Source organism: Hyaena hyaena, unplaced genomic scaffold (genome assembly GCF_003009895.1).
Source record: "Hyaena hyaena isolate Hyena2069 unplaced genomic scaffold, ASM300989v1 scaffold_299, whole genome shotgun sequence".
Classification (NCBI taxonomy): domain Eukaryota; kingdom Metazoa; phylum Chordata; class Mammalia; order Carnivora; family Hyaenidae; genus Hyaena; species Hyaena hyaena.
In genome coordinates, this window is record NW_024080930.1 from 338,287 (window position 1) to 359,474 (window position 21,188).

General features: G+C 42.2%; 1 protein-coding gene across 1 annotated transcript in view; it reads right to left on the minus strand.

Annotated features, from left to right (window-relative positions):
* The window catches only part of THBS4 (thrombospondin 4), a 45,756-nt gene extending 25,138 nt beyond the window's left edge, over nt 1-20,618 (minus strand). The window contains exons 1-3 of the mRNA XM_039247477.1: nt 20,164-20,618; nt 14,285-14,488; nt 2,450-2,697 (exon numbers count right to left, since the gene is read on the minus strand). Of these exons, the coding sequence (XP_039103408.1) occupies nt 2,450-2,697; nt 14,285-14,488; nt 20,164-20,251 (540 nt within the window). The 5' untranslated portion in view covers nt 20,252-20,618. The remainder of the gene's footprint in view (nt 1-2,449; nt 2,698-14,284; nt 14,489-20,163) is intronic.
* Nucleotides 20,619-21,188: the final 570 nt, after the last annotated feature.

Sequence of the window (21,188 nt, forward strand, 5' to 3'; positions counted from 1 at the left end):
ATTGGCAAAGAGGAAGTCAAACTTTCCCTCTGCGCAGATGACATGATACTCTACATCGAAAACCTGAAAGACTCCACCAGAAGCCTACTAGAACTGATCCAAGCATTCAGCCAAGTTGCAGGGTACAAAATCAACGTACAGAAATAGGTTGCATTTTTATACACCAACAAGGAAGCAACAGAGAAATCAAGAAACTGATCCCATTCACAATTGCACAAAAAACCATAAAATACCTCAGAATAAACCTAACCAAGGATACAAGAGATCTGTATGATGAAAACTATAGAAAACTTAAGAAGGAAATTGAAGAAGACAAAAAGAAATGGAAAAACATTCCATGCACATGGATAAGAAGAATAAATATAGTTAAGATGTCATTACTACCTAAAGCACTCTACACATTCAATGCAATTCCAATCAAAATTGCACCAGCATACTTCTCAACGCTAGAACAAACTATCCAAAAATTTGTATGGAACCACAAAAGACCCCGAATAGCCAAAGTAATCCTGAAAAATAAAACCAAAACGGGAGGGATCACCATCCCAGACTTTAGCCTCTACTACAAAGCTGTCATCATCAAGACAGTATGGTATTGGCACAAAAACAGACACATAGACCAATGGAACAGAATCGAGAACTCGGAAGTGGACCCAAAAGTATACAGCCAACTGATCTTTGACAAAGCAGGAAAGAATATCCAATGGAAAAAAGACAGCCTTTTTAACAGATGGTGTTGGGAGAACTGGACAGCAACATGCAGAAGAATGAAACTAGATCATTTTCTCACACCATGCACCAAAATAAACTCAACACAGATAAAGGACCTGAACGTGAGACAGGAAAGTATCAACACCCTAGAGGAGAAAGCAGGAAACAACCTCCTTGACCTCCACCGCAGCAACTTCTTACTTGACACATCCCCAAAAGCAAGGGAATCGAGAGCAAAAATAAACTGTTGGGACCTCATCAAGATTAAAAGCTTCTGCACAGCCAAGGAAACAAGCCACAAAACTAATAGGCAACCAACGGAATGGGAAAAGATAGTTGCAAATGACATATCAGATAAAGGGTTAATATCCAGAATCTATAAGGAACTCACCAAACTCCACGCCCGAAAAACAAACAACCCAGTGAAGAAATGGGCAGAAGATATGAACAGACACTTCTCCAAAGAGGACATCCAGATGGCCAACAGACACATGAAACGATGCTCAGCATCCCTCCTCATCAGGGAAATACAAATCAAAACCACACTGAGATACCACCTCACGCCAGTCAGAGTGGCTAAAATGAGCACATCAGAGAACCCTAGATGCTGGCGAGGATGTGGAGAAACGGGCACCCTCCTACACTGTTGGTGGGAATGTAAACTGGTGCAGCCCCTCTGGAAAACAGTGTGGAGGTTCCTCAGGAAACTAACAATAGAACTCCCCTAGGACCCAGCAATAGCACTGCTAGGAATTTACCCAAGGGATCCAGAAATGCTGATGCATAGGGGCACATGGACCCCAATGTTCACAGCAGCACTCTCCACAATAGCTAAAACATGGAAAGAGCCTAAGTGTCCATCAACAGATGAATGGATCAAGAGGATGTGGTTTATCTATACATTGGAATACTACATGGCAATGAGCAACAATGAAATCTGGCCATGTGTAGCAACATGGATGGACCTTGAGGGTGTGATGCTGAGCGAAATAAGTCAGGCAGAGAAGGACAAATATCATATGTTTGCACGTATAGGAGGATTAGGAGGAACTTGACGGAGGAACAAGGGGGAGAAGAAGGGGGGAAATGGTGGGGGAAAGGGAGAGAGGCAAACCATGAGAGACTCTTGAATGCTGACAAAAACTGAGGACTGATGGATGTGGGGGGGAGGGGGGGTGGGCATGGAGGAGGGCACTTGTGGGGATGAGCACTGGGTGTTATGTGGAAACTAATTTGACAATAAACTATTTGTAAAAAAAAATAGTAATATCATTATAGAAAGATTAAAAATAGATCATCCTATTGCTCTAAGAGTTTTTAAGTTATCTCTATGCCCAATGTGGAGCTCAGACACAAGAACCCATGATCAAGAGTCACATGCTCTACCAACTAAGCCAGTCAGGAGGCCCTCTAAGATTGTTTTTCAAAATTTTGCTATTCCTTTCTGACTTCACAATTATACACATAAAGTCTTCACTCATCATCTAAAGCAATGGCTCTCAATTATAGCTTCCCATTAGAAGCAGCATTATTAAAAATACTTATGCCTAGGCACCACCTCTATAGAATCTGATTCAATGTGTTTTGAGGGTGGGCCCTCTATCAACAGTTTTTTAAGCTCTACAGGTAATGCTAATTATGCACCCAGAATGAGACCCACCCATGACCTCAGCATACTCCTCCGCATTTCCTGAGCCTTGGCTCTTTTCACATTGGAGAAAGGTTTGTGGGATCATACCTGTGCCTTCCTCTGGAAAGTCCTTAATTCAATGGACTCAGGACTCTGGGAAGAGCCAGAGAAGGCTCTGGGGAGGTTGTGAACAGAATCCACTTGGGTGCAGTCCACGTAGAGCTCTACAGAGCCAGTCCCTCGCCGCAAATTGGTCAGTCTCAGAAGGACCCTGTGCCGCCTGCCGTCAGCCAGATGCAGGTTGTTGAAAACCACCAAATGAATCCTCCCATCATTCTTCAGGTAACGGAGGACGGCTGGAACCAAGCACATATCAATTAGTGATGAGAAAAGGAGAATGGGTGGCAAGTCTCTGCTGAACAGCCTCTAGGTCACAAGGCTGGGTTACTAGAAACAATGCAAGCAAGTTGGAACCATAAATATCCACCACATTGTGTGCCAGCCATTATCCTAGGCACTCACAACCCACTCTGTTGCTGAGGATTTTGTGCTCATGGAAAGACAGGCACTAAGTAGCAATCTGAAAATAAACAATTTCAGACAGTGATGAGTACAATAGCAAGCAGAACTCATCAAAAAGTCAATGGAAATCCAAAATAAGCTCCTGAATGCAGAAATTCATGAACTTACCAAACATTTATTAAGCACTACAATGGAGCTATGTGCTGCCCTCAGTTGCTTTTAACACTTAACTTCTAGTCGCTGCAACACTACCAAACTGGAATAACCCCAGATGACAAAAGTGAACGTCGGGTAAGTGAAGGAACTTATACAAGGACATAGTAAGTGGCAGGATTAGAATTTGAAACTGACCCATAGTTTATTCCATGACTAAAGGAATGCGAACAATGCACAGGCCTTTGTAAGCATATACTGAATGGAGTATTATCTGTCATACTGTCCCTTTGCAACCCATCTTCAATTTCACAATGCTCAGTTCGAAAACTGAAGGTATCCATGGTTGCAAAAGAAGGACTAGGAAGAAGATCCACAACCTTATTTTCTGTTTGTTTTTCTTTTTCTATGTAGGTAGCTATCTCTTCACATATCTCTTTAAGCTCAAGCATTTCCACTTCTTGTTAAATAAAAATTCTTATCAATTTTAAGATTCTGGTTTTCTGTCTTGCTTTTTACTGCATTACTGTCTTGAATTTATTGAACCCTGAGCTACAGTGTTCCTGGATGCTGAGCCTTTGAGAGTAAAACCCAGCAGGTGAGGTTTACTCTAAAAACCAAAGTGGTTTGTTTTTAAGGGCTAAGTGAGTCTACCAAGAACACCTCCAGATTCACCCACAGGTACCAAGTTCATTACCAGAAACAATCATCAGGAATATGTAAGAAACATTTGGTACAAAATATATGCATAAAAGGTGTGCACTAGCTACTTAAATTTTAATGTAATCATGAAATGGAATACTATGGAATAGATGCATATTAAAAACACAAAAACAGTCCCAGTATTTTGTGGAGAGAGAAAAAGGTTGAGTCACAGTATAATTTCATTCAGAAAAAAATAGGCAGAAAATTAGAAGGAAGTATGTCAACTTTAACATGGTCATTGGTGGGTGCTTGGATGATATATTCTTCTCGCTCATCTTCATTGTCTGATTTTTTAATAAGAAACATGTATTATACAAGATAAAAATAAAAAAGAAGTGAATTATATACATATACCCTGACTGTGCTGCTGTCAAGCTGTAGAATTTGTTGCAAGTAACTTGGACTATCCATCAGGTACCTTTTCTGTAGAGTGTAAATGCCAACTTGGTGCTGCCCCATGGAGTAACCAGCCTGTTTATGTTGTAGTACTGCCAGAGGAAATAATCACTACTATGAAACTTTAAGGGTTTATCTGAAGACTTCCTCCAAATGTATTAGACTGTCTAGGTGGATATTCCCACCACTTCTAAAATCTAACCAGATCTGTTTTTCCATTTGACCATGGCTGGAGAGGGCCAGATGGCCTTAAGTTCTTTGATGTAGAGAGACGCCAGGAGAAATAAGGAGATCTTCCCTTGTGCCTATGGGCTCACCACCGCTCGCTTACCAAGAGAAAACAATTGGTAAGACCTGGCAGGACAGACTGGCTAAAAGACGTTTCTATGACTCTAATATAAAACATAGTATTTTATATATGGTGGTAGGAAGAGAAAGAGTGGGAAAGAAGAAAGCAGACATGAGTAGAAATTCTTGAGGCAGTTTATACATTCTATTTATAAATAGGGGAAACCCCGGAGTTTTTGCCTATTTAATAATGTTGAGAATTTAAGTAGCAAGTACACAGCTGGAAATTGAAGGCATATATGGTACCCAAAAGAGGGAGAAAATTGACCAAAACATATGGACTAATTCAATTTTTAATAGCTCATTTCCTCATTGTTTTGAACAGTTTTACAAATCCTGGAGTTTTACAGGCCAGTGAGAATACCACTTGGGCCACCAAACTTCAATTAGGTCATAGACATGTATACCCAACATCTCCTTATTCTCTTACACCACAACCTCAGTGCCTCATATTAACAGCTTAAGAGGATACACACAGTGGCTTAAAACAAATAGCCCTGGTTTTCTTCCCCAAATTGAGATTTGTGTGGAATTCAAAGGAAACATATTTTCATGGGCATCTTGCCTGCTTTTAACAGGCTTTCCAGGGCATGTGGGCCATGATTTATTTTCATAACTGAATCACTAAGTTTAATTTTATAAAGAGTACCCAGTGGAGCACTTTATATCTAACAGGTGCACATTAAATGTCGTGAACATGAACTTTCAATGAATAATAAAATGATTGCACGGAAAGTGTTCCATATATAAATTACAAAGTTGAGAGAGGGGCAATTCACTATCTACTGCAGGGAGGAGCAAATCCTACTGTTGTGCTCATGCTGTTATTTAAGGGGATTCTATACTTCTGCCTGGCTTTGCATTCCAGTGCAAAGCCGAAATGACAAATTCCTCACATTCCTAGATCTTGTGACAACGGCAAGAGGAAACAAAAGGAAAAGAAGACTCATGGAAACTTCCATCTTCAAAATGTCTGTTAGCAGAAAAATTATCAAGTGCTTTGGCATTTACCATTCTTCATATTTAATCCAGTGATTCTCATTTCTCTTATGGCTTCCATTTTCCATTTTTCTTTTTTATTGCAAACTAAGGAGTTTCAATGCCTCAGCGCTTCAATACTTATTTTATCTTCAAAGCAGTAAGGCTGCCCCAGAGGACAGACAGGCACCTACCTGCTCAAAAAACTCACTGTTTTCACATCAGTCACACTGAATCCAGAACCAGTCTAAAGCTCTGGCTCTAGGAGCCTGCAAGCCTGCTGGGTGGAAGCTTCCCTGACCTTTTCCAGAGGCAACAAGCACAACTGGAGCACGAGAGGACAGACATGGTTGCTTTCCTCTCTGTGGCCCCCTTTTCCAGTGCTCACTTCGCCATATCTTAGGGCAACACACACACAGCAGAGAGAGCAAAAAAAACAGAGAGGAGACTACAGAGCTAGTAACATCATCAGGTCCCCCTCTAGGAGGGGGGCAAAGCCATTCCCCTGAAGCTCCAAGGAGTGGTCTTCTCCTGGGTCAACCACACCTCTGCCGTCACCGCCTCCAGGAGCATCGCACTCAGGAAACCATTCATCAGTACAGCTTTGTTTCTTCAGCTGTGGCACACTGCCATCTCTTACTCCCTCTCCACTCACCACGAGCTGAAACCAGTCTGTTTGGTGATACAAGTAGAAAACCACAGGTCTTCAAATGGGGTTTCCGCCTCGACTCTGTTCTATCGCTGGCTTTGTCCACCACACTCCTGCCTCACCTTCCCACCGAAGGGTTCTCTCTGCACAATTTTCCCAGACCGACAGCTTGAGCTCCTTATAGGACTTTTATGACCAAGTTATTGCTTTCTCAAAGCCACACGCAGGCAAGCAAATGAAATCTTTCAAGAGTTCCCTGGTGGTTCCTAAGTAACATCTAACCTCCTGATCTCAGGACTAGCTGTAACCCTCCCCCTGCCTTCATGACCCAGCCAAGCTGAACAACCCGTATTAGGTCTTTAACCATCTCTAACTCCTTTGCTCTCCCTTATCCTTCCTTCTGCGTGGAATGCTCTCTGCTCCATCGCTCTCTTTCCTGATCCATCATAGCTACACATCTGAAACGAAGATCCAGCTCAAATGCACCCTACTTCTCTAAGTCTTCCTTCTTCCCCATGGCTGGCAGCTGTCTTCATTTCTAGTCCTGTAACACTTTGTCAGGACTTTTCCAGAACTCGAGCCCAGTTTTGACTCAGGTACTTAATAGTTCTGTGACCCTGGGCCTGTTCATTTTGTTAAGTGTCCACTTCTTAAACTATTAAGTGGAGCTAGTAAGAATGCCCTTCCTATCTGCTTTGGTTTTCAGTGGTGGTCAAATAAGAAAACGCAAAAACTACAAACTGCTATACAAATATAGGTATGAGTGTATCTGTTTATTCCTTCACTACTAGAGCATAAAATCTGGGGCCAAGCTTCTCATTTTTATTAATTTTCTCACATCCCTTAGCATCTGAAAACGGTAAATACAGCTATTTATTCAATGAAAAATAGATCAAATAGAGTATTCATGTATCCACTCTGATTTTTTTTAACCCACACTCTCTTAAACAATGCGAGGGGCAGTTTATACTGGTGTGTGTGTGTGTATATATATATATATATATTTTTTTTTTTTTACCAATCCTTTCCTTCTAAACTTAGCATCTTATGGGGCGCCTGGGTGGCTCAGTTGCTTAAGCGTGTGACTTCGGCTCAGGTCATGATCTCATGGTTCATGGGTTCGAGCCCCACGTCGGGCTCTGGGATGACAGCTAGCTCAGAGCCTGGAGCCTGTTTCAGATTCCGTATCTCTCTCTCTCTCTGACCCTCCCCTGCTCACAATTCTCTTTCTCAGAAATAAATAAAACACTAAAAAGATTTAAACTTAGCATCGTTGTATCACAGAAAATTTGGGGCCTGATTTTATGGCTACATTTCCATGCCTGGCTACCAGCCCAACATAGAAACCATGTAGCTCAGCCTGATTAAATACCAGCCCTGTGACTGGCAAGAGATGAAAGAGAACCCAAGCCACGAAGATTTGAAATAGTGCTTTCTTGGAGAAGAATTTTCAAAGGGTGCTTTTCGAAAAAGTGGACTTGGTAGTTAAAAATATGATGATGTACTGAATGTCAGAGCAATGAAGTAAGGTACCAGTTTTCAAGAACTGGGAATGATAATATTTTGTCTGCTTGGGCAAAAGAGTTCAGAGTGACCTGGCCTGCAGGCAGCAAACTCTCAAGGTAGTCCGGGCCTTTCTGCTTTGCTTGGCAAATGGCTTTGCACTTTGGCACTTTTAAATATATGATGAAAGCCATTGCTGTCAACCTTTCCTCTACTTTTAAAATAATTGCACATTTAAAAAAAGTCCTTTGACCATTAATGTCTCTTGTGATGGATATTCTTGTTTGCCTTTGCTTATTTACCTTTATGCCCTATACACTGGATCTTTGTAACTTTACTGCTTTGGAAATGCATATAAAAGGTAAGCCGTCAACTTGCTTTTCCTGAAAGTACGCTGGGCGACTCCCAGGTTGGATGAATGCCGTGTGGAAGTTTTGAAATTTTCTTATAGCAGTCTGAACAAATGTAAAGTACACAGAGTACATGTGTACACACACACACACACCTTGCAAAGAAATCACCCAGTGAAAGGAAGCACAACAATTATATTAAACATATGCAGAGGGCTTTATACTTTCAGAAGCTATGAGATCCATCATGTACACAAGTATCCAGTGGGCAACAAAAGCCATGAGTGCACACGAAATCCCAAGGTCATGTTATAGGAGGGAGCTGCAAAGCAATTCCTTAAGCACCCATGTAATCTCTTGGGCCTTAGCAGAGCCACAGAATATGAATGCCGTAAGTCAACTAGCTCAATATCCCATTTCACAAATCCCTTCAATAAAAGCTTAGCCTCTACCAGCACATTTCCAGGAACAAGGAACTAATTACTTTGCAGGGAAACCTATTTCACTTTTGGATTTCTCTCCAAGATCTTCCTAACACAGAGCCAATATCTTTTGTTCCCTCTGACTTCTGTCAATGGGTCCAAACAGTGCTCTTCAGAACTATAGACAGATTTAGTCTTATCCCTAATACAAATGATATTCTTCTAATATTTTAAAGCAACTTTCATCTCTCTCATGTCTTCTATCTGGCTCCTTTATTTCTCCAGATCCTTCAACATTTTGATTTGCGAGGTCATAAAAAATGGGGTCCAGAGGGCTGTTGTTTTGGTGAGTTTCCTCAAGGTAATCTCTGACATGAGAGTGTCCTTGTGAAACATGTCCTGGATGAGTATGGTGGGACTATTAGCTTCCTTAATCTGGCAACATGAACACATTAATGAAGCCTAAAATTTAAGGAGATACTTTTTTAATGATGCAGGTGATATATATTTTTAAAATTTTTATTTTTAGAGAGAACATAAAAGTGGGGGAGAAGGGCAGAGGGGGAGAGAGAATCCCAAGTAGGATCCAGGCTCAGTATGGAGCCCCACATGGGTTTAAATCCCACAACCCTGGTATCACGACCTGAACTGAAATCGAGAGTCGGACACTCAACCAACTGAGCCACCCAGGCGCCCCTTAAGAAGATTTTTAAAAATATTACTGTGTCTGTTCATTCATTCAACAAACACTTCTAAACAACTACTAAGTGTCAGGCACTGAGCTCAACACTAGTTGGTTCTTAATGCTGACTAGACCTCTTAGGATAGTTCTCCCACAGCCTGGTAGGATCTTGTTAATCTTGATGGTGGCATCCAACATGTTCAACTGTCTTTTCCAACTATGTGCCATTTGCAGAAATGGTAACATACTATTTATGTCTTCACCTAAATCCCTAATACGGTGAAGGGTTCAATGCCCAAGATAGAGCCTTGTCAAACACCACTAGATGCTTTGGTGTAAAACAATACACTAACCCTTAACAGTACTAGTTTTCTAGCTGATTCTTTGTTATACTATCTAGAAACATACCATCAGTGACTTCAAAAAATTATTTTCTGATATCAAGATATATTATGCTCACAGCATCTTTTTGATCTCCACTTAGAAACTTTACTTAAAAAAAGTTTGCATGACTTATTTTTAGTGAACTCACTTGTTTTCTAAATTTTTTTTTTAAGGTTTTTATTTATTTCTAGGAGAGAGAGAGAGAGAGACAGCGTGAGCAGGGGAGGGTCAGAGAGAGAGGGAGTCACAGACTGAAAGAGGCTCCAGGCTCTGAGCTGGCAGTCAGCACAGAGCCCGACGCGGGGCCCGAACCCACGAACCACGAGATCATGACCTAAGCGAAAGTCGGACGCTTAACCGACTAAGCCACCCAGGCGCCCCACTGGTTTTCAAATAATCCCAGCTCTTTCTTTTCCAGATAATCCCAAGATACAAGAATAATAATATAACCCTCTAGGAATTTGTCCTGAAGTTCACTCATATTTCCATTTTCTATACATGACCATTTTAAAACTGAGCTCATTAAGGGGCACCTCATAGGAATACTGTGAAGATCACAAGCGATAAGTGTTAAACCTTTAGAACAGTCCTGGTACACTGGATGGGCCCCATAAATATTATGATACATGTTTGAGGCACCTCATTTTCCCCCTTCATCATGGGCTCAGGAATCTAATTTTTTAGGGATGGGGGAGAGAATCTTAAGCAGGCTTCATGGTCTGTGCAGAGTCTGATATGGGGCTTGATCTCAAGAACCCTGAGACCATGACCTGAGCTGAAATCAAGAGCTGGACACCTAACCAACTAAGCCACCCAGGTGCCCCCAGAATTCTACTTTTCAAACTCTTCTAGCTCTCTCATGCTGTGTTTCTCTTTAGCCCACAGACTTCTCTGTGAACCATTACTCTGAACTATTTGACATGTCCTGTCTTAAGGCAAAGGAGCTTGACTGTCTGCAGTCATTACTGCAAATTCTTGGGGTTCCCTTCATTTCCACAGCAACAAGTTCTTTTTTTAAAAAAAAATTAATGTTTATTAATTTTTCAGAGAGAGCTATATTGCAAGCAGGAGAGGAGCAGAGAGAGGGAGACACAGAATCCTACGCAGGCTCCAGCCTTTGAGCTGTCAGCACAGAACCCGGCATGGGGCTTGAACCCACAAACCCTGAGGTCATGACCTGAGCCGAAGTCGGATGCCCAACCGACCGAACCACCCAGGTGCCCCCCAAGTTGTTCTGTAGCAAACAAACTAAGTCTAAAGAAGCAGTTCTTAGTGTTGTTGTTGTTTTTTGAAAGGTGAAGGTCTCATCAAGGCAGGCCAAGAGTTCACCAAATCATCTTTGGAAGATAGTTCCCTAAAACATAGAGACCTCTTGGTCTTCCTCTTCTTTCTACCTATCTTATAGAAACATATGGAAGAACCTGAAATTTTTATTGAGCTTCACACTCTAAAAAATTATATTTTATATAATTCAGTTCTTGCAATCAATCTGTGAGGTAGCTATTATCACCCCCCACTGCAGAGATAGTAAACTAAGGCTAAGCAATTCAGAGACCTATTCATGGGGACAGAGCTGTTAATTTTAACTGTGACTTAAACTCAGAATACTAACTGGAAAGTTGCCTCTCTGCCAGATCCAAGAAAAATATGAACCAGATCTTCTGTCCAGCCAGGTGGTTTCTGTAAAATGCTTATTTCTATCAAGACTCTACCACCTGTATTACTAACTATCTGATAGATCATTTATATCAGAAATACTGCATTTCCTTTATATCTTCATCCAAATGGTCTTTCAAATTCCTTCATTCATTAATGCATCTGAGCCAGAACGATTAGGTACCAGACATTGTGTATGTCCAGAATTTTCACAACAGTGTAGGTCTTCTTCAGTAAACAAGGCTACTCTTCTCAGCCTACATTTATTCTATTCACTTTGTTCATGAGCTACTTTATGTACAAGGCACTGTGCTAGGGGTTGCAAAGGTGAGTTAAGGGACACTCAGTCCCTGCCTTGAGGGAGCGTACAACCACTTGGAAACAAGAATTCAATTGCAAGCAAACTACGATTAGTACCTTCTACAGAAATCATATAATAAAAGATGTCAGAAAGAATTCAAGAGCAGTCTTGCATCTTCAGAATTTTTATATCTGTATATGGTGCAGGAAAGGTATCAGTGGGGAGCAGAGGACAAGAGTAAAGGGACAGAGAAGGACAGACAGCATGAGTGGGCCCAGGAAATGGTAACTAGTGCATCTAGCTCAAGCATAGGTGACATGGAAGGTTGGAAGGAGGGATAAATGACAAAGACTAGTGGGGGGGCCATCCAACAGAAAACTCTGACAGGGACGTCTATACCTTATTTGGTTTGGAATGAGAAGCTACTAAAGGTCTCTGCCCTCAGGTATAAATCCATCCAAGTTTTGCTTATGAGCAATAATGAGGCAGCCAAGCGAAGGGTGACTTGTACAAGCAGCGAGCTCAGTGGCAAACTTGTGCTTCATATTCTTCATCGAATACACTTCACTTTATCATAGGAGCTCATCTAGAGCCTTCGACAGTGACTGGGGTTCCCCTTCCAGGAAGGCGATTCTCCTCAACCCTCCACAAATTAATTCAGGCCTGCACAGCCACTACCGAATACCTTGATGGGGAGTCACCACATCCCCCTCTGTTCTGTGGAGCTGATGGACCCAGTGCTCTCTCCTTCTTGTTCCAGTCAGAAGGCTGCTGCTCCTTTCTAAAACCCTCAGTTTCACCATGTTGGCACATCTCTATACTTTTTCTATTGCTCCAATGAAACTTCTCCAGGGCAAATTCTTCTACTCCCCAAACTCTGGTATAAATTCCCCTTTGTTTTCTGATAATTATCATTTCTGTATTTTGTTAGAAAATATTTTTAAAAAGAATCCTAACAGCTATTTATCTCCTCTAACAGCTTGGAGGGTGCAGAGGTGTTCAAGCCTTTCATCTTCTTCTCTAACATGCAGATCAGCTGGTGTTTACAGCTGAAGCACATGACAGGTGGTTGTTCAAAGGAAACACTAAAAGCACCCTTACCTCTCCATCTTGCTACCTAGTGTTATCTCTGCCCATACAGAATCAAAACAAAGAATCAGTCCCTGGGAATTTGCTGCCTTGTGTTTCCAGGCAACGCAGATTTTCCACACTGGGCTCACACATACTGGCCAATTTTGAAATGGAGGGGGAGACTCAGTGAGGGTGAATAGCCAGGAGCAGAGTTTTTCCACTCGGCAGAGGGCCCTGTAGTCACCAAGCTGAGTGAGCTCAATACAAATCTTTCAATGCATCTAAAATACATAGTTTTGTGGGAAGCTATTGATCTTTAGATAAAGAAGGGTGGTTTTCATGGATCATAAACCGAATAGCCTGAGTTATTAGAGTATCAGCAGTTCTTTTAGGGACATGAGGCCAGTGAGGCTGTCTGATTCAAGGTAGAGAGACCTGTGAAGTTACCTCCCACCAGGGTTGCAGACGGGGAAAAGGGGGCAGAAATCATTAGACTATCTGCTGAGCCATGTCCCCAGACTCCCTTCACTATCTGAGACCTCAATACAGCCCCTGAGAGACCTGAGGTGCAGACAGAGAGAGCACACATGAGTGGGGAGGGGTGGGGAGGGGGGTGGTTGGAACTTAACATAAAAGGAGGGAAAATTCTATTCCTTCTTGCTTTTAACTCTGTAGTCCTATGAAAGCTAAGAATCAGAAATTTCTCTCAGCTCCTAGTATTCGAAAATTTATGTGTTCAATCACAATTAGCACCTGATAGAGTCTGAACCACTCCAAGTAAAGCAAACTGAAGGAACAATAAAATCTAGTCAGAAGGACCAGTCCTCCTTTTTATATTAAAAACATGAGGCAACAGAAACACATATCTGTCACATTCCTCAATAAGCAGGAACAGGTGTTGTCCCGAGGGCATGGGTGGAGGGGAAGGAGATGAAAAAACAGTGACCCATTTCTCTGAGAATCATTTCTTAGTATTTGTTATTAACTCACATTAACAGCAAAGCATTTGACAGCAAAGCAAAGCAACCAAACAGACGACAGACCTGTGTAAACCGGGGTGAAACAGGTGGAAAAGAGTACCATTCATTTAGTTCTGACTGAGGTATGTTCTCTCCATCAAGTCCAGAGAGGTGCTTGTGGAGCTGGGAGTTAGGCCTGCTAAGCCACATGCTTCCAAGGGAACAGAAGAACGGTGTGGGTGGCTGTTAGAGGCTGAATGTTTGTGTCCCTCCTTCCACCGAAATTCAGCAGCTGAAGCTCTAACCCCCCAGCGTGGTGGTATTAGGAAGTCAGCCTTTGGGAAGTAATTAGTTTAAATTAGGTCATGAGGGTGGAACCCTCAGGATGTCAGCATCCTTATAAGGAAAGGAAGAAAGCCTGCTCTCTCTACTGGCACATACTGAGGAAAGGCCACAGGAGGACATGGGGAGAAGGTGGCAGGGCCCAAGATTTCCCCATGAACAAGATCCGCCAGCACCTTGATCTTGGACTTCTCAGCCTCCGATACTGTGAGAAATACATGTCTCTTGTTTCAGCCACCCAGTCTATGGTATTTGTTGTAGGCTTGAACTAACTCAGTGGCCTAATGGTCCTGAGTCCTGTCCCTTACCAAACTGGACAAAGACTAACAGGTGGATGGGACAATGTCAAAGGGCATTTTGGTCACAAACAACTCTTCACTCTCTCTCCAAGTGTCAACTCACCATCCCCAGACAGGAGGAGTATAAAATGGTCGGAGGGAACCATCTAAAAGCAGGAAGATCCCAAAAGCTGGAACAGAAAAAGAAGATTCTTAGGTAAAGGATTTCTGCAAAGGTACTTACCTTTGTTTAAGCGTCCCATCACGGTGAATTCAAAATATTTGCTGCTGTCAACGGAAGAGTAAAGGCCCAAGATGGTGGATGAACTTTTAGAGTGCAGCTTGAAGGTTGAGATCACATAGACCTCATTCAAGGTGGGATCTGTCAGGATTGGCTGCAAAACAGCCGGGTTCAGCCTCTGGCTGGATGATGGGAGAAGGTCCAAGACTAGGGGAATCGGAAGAAAGAGATCATCAGTGAAAGAAGTTTGGGACAAACATGTTTTTTGAAGGGGCACAATTTGACAGTAAGATCTAAGTACTGTAAATTAACGCTGTTACCATTTACATTGCTAAACTCACCAGTTCTTCCTTCTCATTCTTATAGTGGCTGGACATTTGAACCAGAAAAAAAATACAGCATAATCTTCATCACTAGGTCATGAACCCCAGAGGTACGACTAAATTTGCAAACCATAAATTTCATGTGGCCCAAGAAGTCGTTCTGAAAAAGTCCGCTAGGAAAAGCACTAAAGGCTTACAGTACAAGGGAGACAGGTGAGAGCACGCAAGTTATTCTTTCTCTTATGTTCCCAAGTAGTAAATGGCTGCCTTAGGGTTCTCATGCATCCCCTGGACCAGAGCCGACTGTAGTTTCCTGGTCAGTGATAAATGATACCAGGCATGCAGCACAAAGCATGGATGTGGTGGGACACACTGTCAGCAAATACTCTGCTGTCTTTGTGAGACCCAAGTGTTCCTTTTGAGCATATATAGTTCTCCAATATATCTCTGTTAAAAATCTCAATGCGGGTGCCTGGATGGCTGAGTCGGTTCAGTAGGAGACTCTAGGTCTCAGGGTTGTATGTTTAAGCCCCACAGTGGATGTAGGGCATACTTAAAAGAAATCCTGATGTAAAACAGAACAGTGGGGTTTCTCTTTCTCAAGTGTAAGCTGACTGATAGAGTTGGTCTATAAAAACTAGAATCTGCATTCATATTTACATATATCTATATCAAAATAGAGATCAATTATAGAGACATATACATATTTGTACTATTTTTGAGAGCTGTCAGAGTATACATCCAGAGTTATTTAAAAGGCAAAGGCCAAATGGGTAATAGTCATTAGAAGTTACTTAGTATTTCTGTTGGTATATATAGATACTGTTTGAACAATTCCAAAACCTGAAGGAACTTCAGCCTCTAGGGCGGTTTTCTCTTCCATATTTATTTTTTTAATTTACATCCAATGTACAATATAGTGATCGAACAATTCCATATATAATTCAGTGCTCAAAAGAAATGTACTCTTTTAAAAATTTTTATTTTTAAAAATTTATTTTTTAAATGTACATTCTAGTTACCATATACTGCAACAGTTCTTTCACCAGTAGACCCCTTAATGCCCTTTATTCATTTAGCCCATCCCCGCCCCCAACAACCCCTCCAGTAAGCCTCTATTTGTTCTCCATATTTAAGAGTCTCTTATGTTTTGTCCCTAAAGCTGTTTTCTAGATACGATAATCTGATTATGAAAAGGGTATCCATAATTTATGAAGAGCTCTTACAAATCAATAAAATAAGCAATATAAAAATGGACACAGAACATGAAAAAGCAATTTACAGAAAAAGAATTACAATGGCAAGTACTTGTGTGTGTGTGTGTGTGTGTGTGTATTACTCTATCTCGAAAACAGCTTTAGAGGTTGAAGTTCCTGCAGGCTATGGTACACACACACACTTTGCGCATGCACAAAAGTTCATATGCTTAACTAAAGATGAAGGAATTGCTAACTTGAACAATAACGTATTATTCTCACCATCTGATTGTAAGAACAATAAACACAATGATACCCAAAGGTATCCATTACTAGTGGTAATTCTCGAATTTCTGTTTAGGAAGGAATTATGAGAAAATCTAACTGGAACAGATGGGAAACCAAAGGCCTTTGGTTAGCATAGCACTTTGTTATGAAAACACCAACTGTCTTTAGCAGAGAAAGAAGGGCTTGGCAGAGATCAAGGAGATTTTAGCCATCCAAGCCATCCTGTAGCAATGCAATTGTTCAACAAATTATTGTTTGTAATATCAAAACACTGGATCCAACTTAAATGTCCATTATTAGAGCCCTGGATAAATAAACTTTAGTCCCTCCCAAAGGTGAATTATTATCTATCAAAAATGGTAATGCAGCTGAATACTGACAGAAATGGAAGATGTTCATGATACACAGAATTGAAAAAGTCATAAAACTATACATATAACATGACCCCATTTGAAATATATATTTCCAAATGAAAATATTTGAAAGACAACACAACAGAACCTAACAAGAATAGTAGCTATGTCTAGGTTGTATAATTATCTATTTCCTTTTTTATGCTTATGCAATTTTTAATTTTTACTTTTACAATCAACAGGTGCTGCTTTTGTACTAAGAAAAAGAAATAAATGAAAGTTGTAAAATAAACAGGCAGAAACCTAATTACTCAAGAATGTCTACTCTTTAAGAGACCATCTGTATTTATACTGGATGTGTATGGTTTCTTTTCCATGTACTCAAGACCTTACCAAATAGGCAATTTAATACCAGAGGTGCAGGAAAGCCAAACACTTAGGACTCCACCCTCTCCCCAAAACGTGAAGACTGATGCCTACTGTACTTCAAAAGGTTAATCAAATTTTTTAATTTCCAGAGAATTGCAAGCTTCACATCCACAAGTAACAGCAAAGGGAAATGAAACAATATGTCTCTAAGTTCCATTCAGGACAAGGCATCTGCCAATGTGTGTTTAAGGTATGGGAACTGCATTCAACGCTAAAATCTTGCTCTTCTGGATTCTTGCTTTGACTATGATTATGTTCATGATTTAGCTCAAGCCAAATTTACTCTATTTCAATCTGCAAGGTTCATCTAATCCATTGGCTTCTCTCAAGAGGAAGAGTTGGGATTACCTAGTAATGAGTTTGGAGAGTGTTTTGAAAAGGAAATGAGACACAACAATTTTCAATTAATGTTATTACATTTTGTTAATAGTTCCAGGATCTAACCATAACCTTCTAGCGTTAGAGGTGAAATTACTGCTACCAGTTAGCCCTACCATGGTATGAAGAAAGACAGCTGATGATGAGAAGACTAAGTCAATAAAAGAATCTATCAGAAACTTGACTTAATCTCATCATCTACAGATAATTTAGGGAATATACCTGCAGCAGACCATGAAGCTGTATGTTCATGTCAGGAATTCATACAACACAAAATATTAATCTGCAAGTTCAAAACTGCCGTATCATATCTGCAATCCGAAAACTTTTCAATTGTATTGAAAAGCTTCCTTTTTAATGTTCATTTATTTTTTGGTGGGCAAGGGACAGAGAGAATGAAGAATACAGAGGATCAGTGGTGGGCTCCACACTGGCAGCAGAGAGCCTGATGAGGAGCTTGACTTATAAACCACAAGATCGTAACCTGATCCAAAGATGGACAGTTAACCAACTGAGCCACCCAGGCACCCAAAAAGCTTCCTTTCTAACATCAAAAACCAAAGACAGAAACAAAAATAAACAAGTGGGTCCCCATCAAACTAAAAAGCTTCTGAACAGCAAAAGCGATCATCAAGAAAATGAAGAGACAACCTACTGAATGACAGAAAGTATTTACAAATCATATCTGATAAGGGGTTAACATCCAAACTATATAAAGAACTCCAATTTTAAGTGGGGAGAAGATCTGAACAGATATTTTTTTTTCCCCCAAAGAACACATATAGATGAACACTGGGTGTTTACATAAGCAATGAATCATGGGAATCTACTCCCAAAACCAAGAGCACACTGCATATACTGTATGTCGGTTAACTGGACAGTAAATTATATTTAAAAGACATACAGATGACCATGTTGAACATGAGAAGATGTTCAACATTAGTCATCATCAGGGAAATGAAAACCACTACGAGTTACCACTTCACACCTGTTGGAATGATTATTACCAGAGAGAAGTATCAAGTGTTGACAAGGACGTGGAGAAAAGGGAACTCTTGTGTACTGTTGGCGGGAATGTAATTGGTGCAGCTACTATGGAAAACGGTACAGAGGATCCTCAAAAAACTAAAAGTAGAACTACATATGATCCAGCAATTTCACTTCTGGGTATTTATCCAAAAACCCTAAAAATACTAATTGTAAAAGATATATACAGGTTCATGTTCACTGCACCATTATGTTCAATAGTCAAGATATGGAAACAATAGAAGTGTTCATTAATAGATGAATGAATAAAGAAGATGTGGTATATGTATATCATGGAATATTATTTAACCATAAAAAGGAATGAAATCTTGTCATTTGTGACAACATGGAGGCACCCTGAGGGCATTATGCTAAGTGAAATAAGTCAAACACAGAAAGACAAACACTGCATGATCTCACTTTTTATGTAGAAACTCAAGCAACCAGCCAAGCTCATAGACAGTGAGCATACTGGCATGGGGTGGGGGGGTAGGCTAAGGGTGAAAGGTGTCCAGTTGTAAAACAAATAGGTCATGGGGATTCAAAGTACAGCATGCTGATTATAGTCAATAATACAGTACTGCATATTTGAAAGTTGCTAAAAGACCCAAAAATTTTCATCACAGAAAATAATTTTTTTTGTAATGGCATATGGTGACAGGTGTTAATCAGCTTTATTATGGTGATCATTTCACAATGTATTCAATTTTGGAATCATTGTGTTTGTTGTTCACCTGAAACAGATATATCCTGTGCCAATTACACTTCGATTTAAAAAAAAAAAAAAAAGCTAGCTTTTTCACCTTCCTCGGAGAGAGGTCACAATGAATAAATACAGACTACAGTTTTTCAAATATTTCAAGGCAAACTAAATGCAGAGTATTATTACTTACCCCCAGGAGACCACTATTCTGGTTGCCTGGTCTGAAATCAAAAGGAGTTATTCGGTGAAATGAAAGGTTAAATGGGTTATTGCTGCAATGGGAGGGGAAGGAATTGGAGACTTCCCTCAGAGGCCTTTTTCACCCTGGCTTTGTGAGGAAGAACAACTTTTACTTCAACCTGTGTGACTCCTTCCAGCTTTATTTTGCGCCTCAGTATTAAGTCAACAGGTGAAGGTCATCACTGGAGGGCCAGTTAGAGACCTCACATCTTTTCTTGCTTAAGTAATTTCTTCCTTTTGGCGCGCGCGCGCGCGCACACACACACACACACACACACACACACACACACACACTCCGTTTAAGCTTAAGTGCGTTCTGCCCCGTGGTTATTTTCACCCCATCTCACACAGAGGTTTGAAGATTATTCAGCTGTCTTTTCGAAGTATTTATCTAGTTTTAAGTTTTTATCTCTAGAAGAGAAACCCCGACTTCTTAGTCCTTCCTGCTCTATTTGTCTCAGGAATCAAGAGATCATGCCGACTCCCAAAGATGGTTTTGGGGTCCAAACAATGATCAGAAAAGAGCGAGTCACGAGGCAAATAAAGTGTGCGCCTTTCTCGGGAACGTCGCTCCCGCCGGGTCAGACGGTTTAGGGAGCAAAGACTTAGGGGATGGCCGGCCAGAGAGAACCACAGCAGATGGAACCTGGATTTCAGGATGTGTTAGAGGTTTAGCGCCGTGTGCTGAGCTCTGAAATGAACTCCACTTCTTTGCATGCACTGAAAAGTTTCGAACGGGGCTCATCGCTGGATAGTGGATTCTCAGAAAATGCTGTCACAAAATACTGGGACTCGGAACCCAGAGGGTTCAGAGAAGTACCGATGGAGGCCCCTGGGAACCGAGGGCCAAGCAGCGCGCGCGGAGCTGGTCCCTCCTGCCGCCGGAGCAGAGCGCGGAAGAGGAGCCCGGGACTCTCCGTCCCCGTCTCGGCGCGAGCCCACTTACCCTGGGGAGTGGCCTGAGCGCCGGCCCCTAGCCACGGCTGCAGGGCCAGGTGCAGCAGGAGAAAGGCGGCTTCGCGCGGGGCCAGCATTTTGGCTCTTCCTGCAGCCGCAGAAGCCCGCGAGCGAGGCGCCTCGGCCGTGCCTCGGCGTCCCCAGCTGCGCGCTGTCCCTCCGTCGGGCCCCGCGGGCAGCGCAGGTGCCGGGTGCGCAGGACGCGGCGTCCGGGGCTGCCGTCGAGGGCGGCGCTCGCGTCCCAGCGCGGCGCAGAACCGAGCGGGCTAGCAGGACTCCAGGGCGGCCGCCCGGCTCTTTATGGTCTGGCCGGCCGGGGCCGGGGGAGGGCCGAGGCCGGGGCGGCCCCCTTGGCTGGGAAGCCGGTTCGCCGCGAAGAGAGGGGGCGGCGGGAGCGGGGAGCGTGGGCGGCGGAGGGGACGGTCTGCGCGCCGCGAGCGGAAGCAGCCGCGGTGCAGCGGCACCTGGGCGGGAGAGGGTTCCTGGGAGAGAGGCGGGGGAGCCAGGGGGCTGCTGGAGGCACACAGGACGCGAGAGAGACACGGAGAAGGGAGCTAACGGAGGAAGAAAGTGACCCTGACCCCCCACCTCCTTTACTCCTTTTGTTTTCTAAAAAGAACCGCGCTTGCGGAGGTTTTGTAACGCCCGTAGCCGTCGTAGGTTCCCTTGAGAATGATCCCTGAAGACTCCCACCTCCCAAAGCGTTCCAGACAGCAACTGGTTTCTTTTATTTTTTTCAAGCCTTTCTTGAATACTTCAAATGTTGAATATTTTTCCCATCAAGTTGTGAGACACGGATAGTGAACGTTTGAAAGTTTTGAGTTTTTAATGGAAATAAAACACATCTCAAGGAATCAATCCGGACAGAACCATTTATAGGGTGGCGGTGCTTTCCGGAGATATTCTTTTCAGTCTAGTTTGCAAACACTCTTGCCTGCCCACTTCTGTTCCGTCCTCCCGAAAGTTGGCATGTGACAGTTTGAAGGTATGGGAACATGGAGCATACTGAAACAG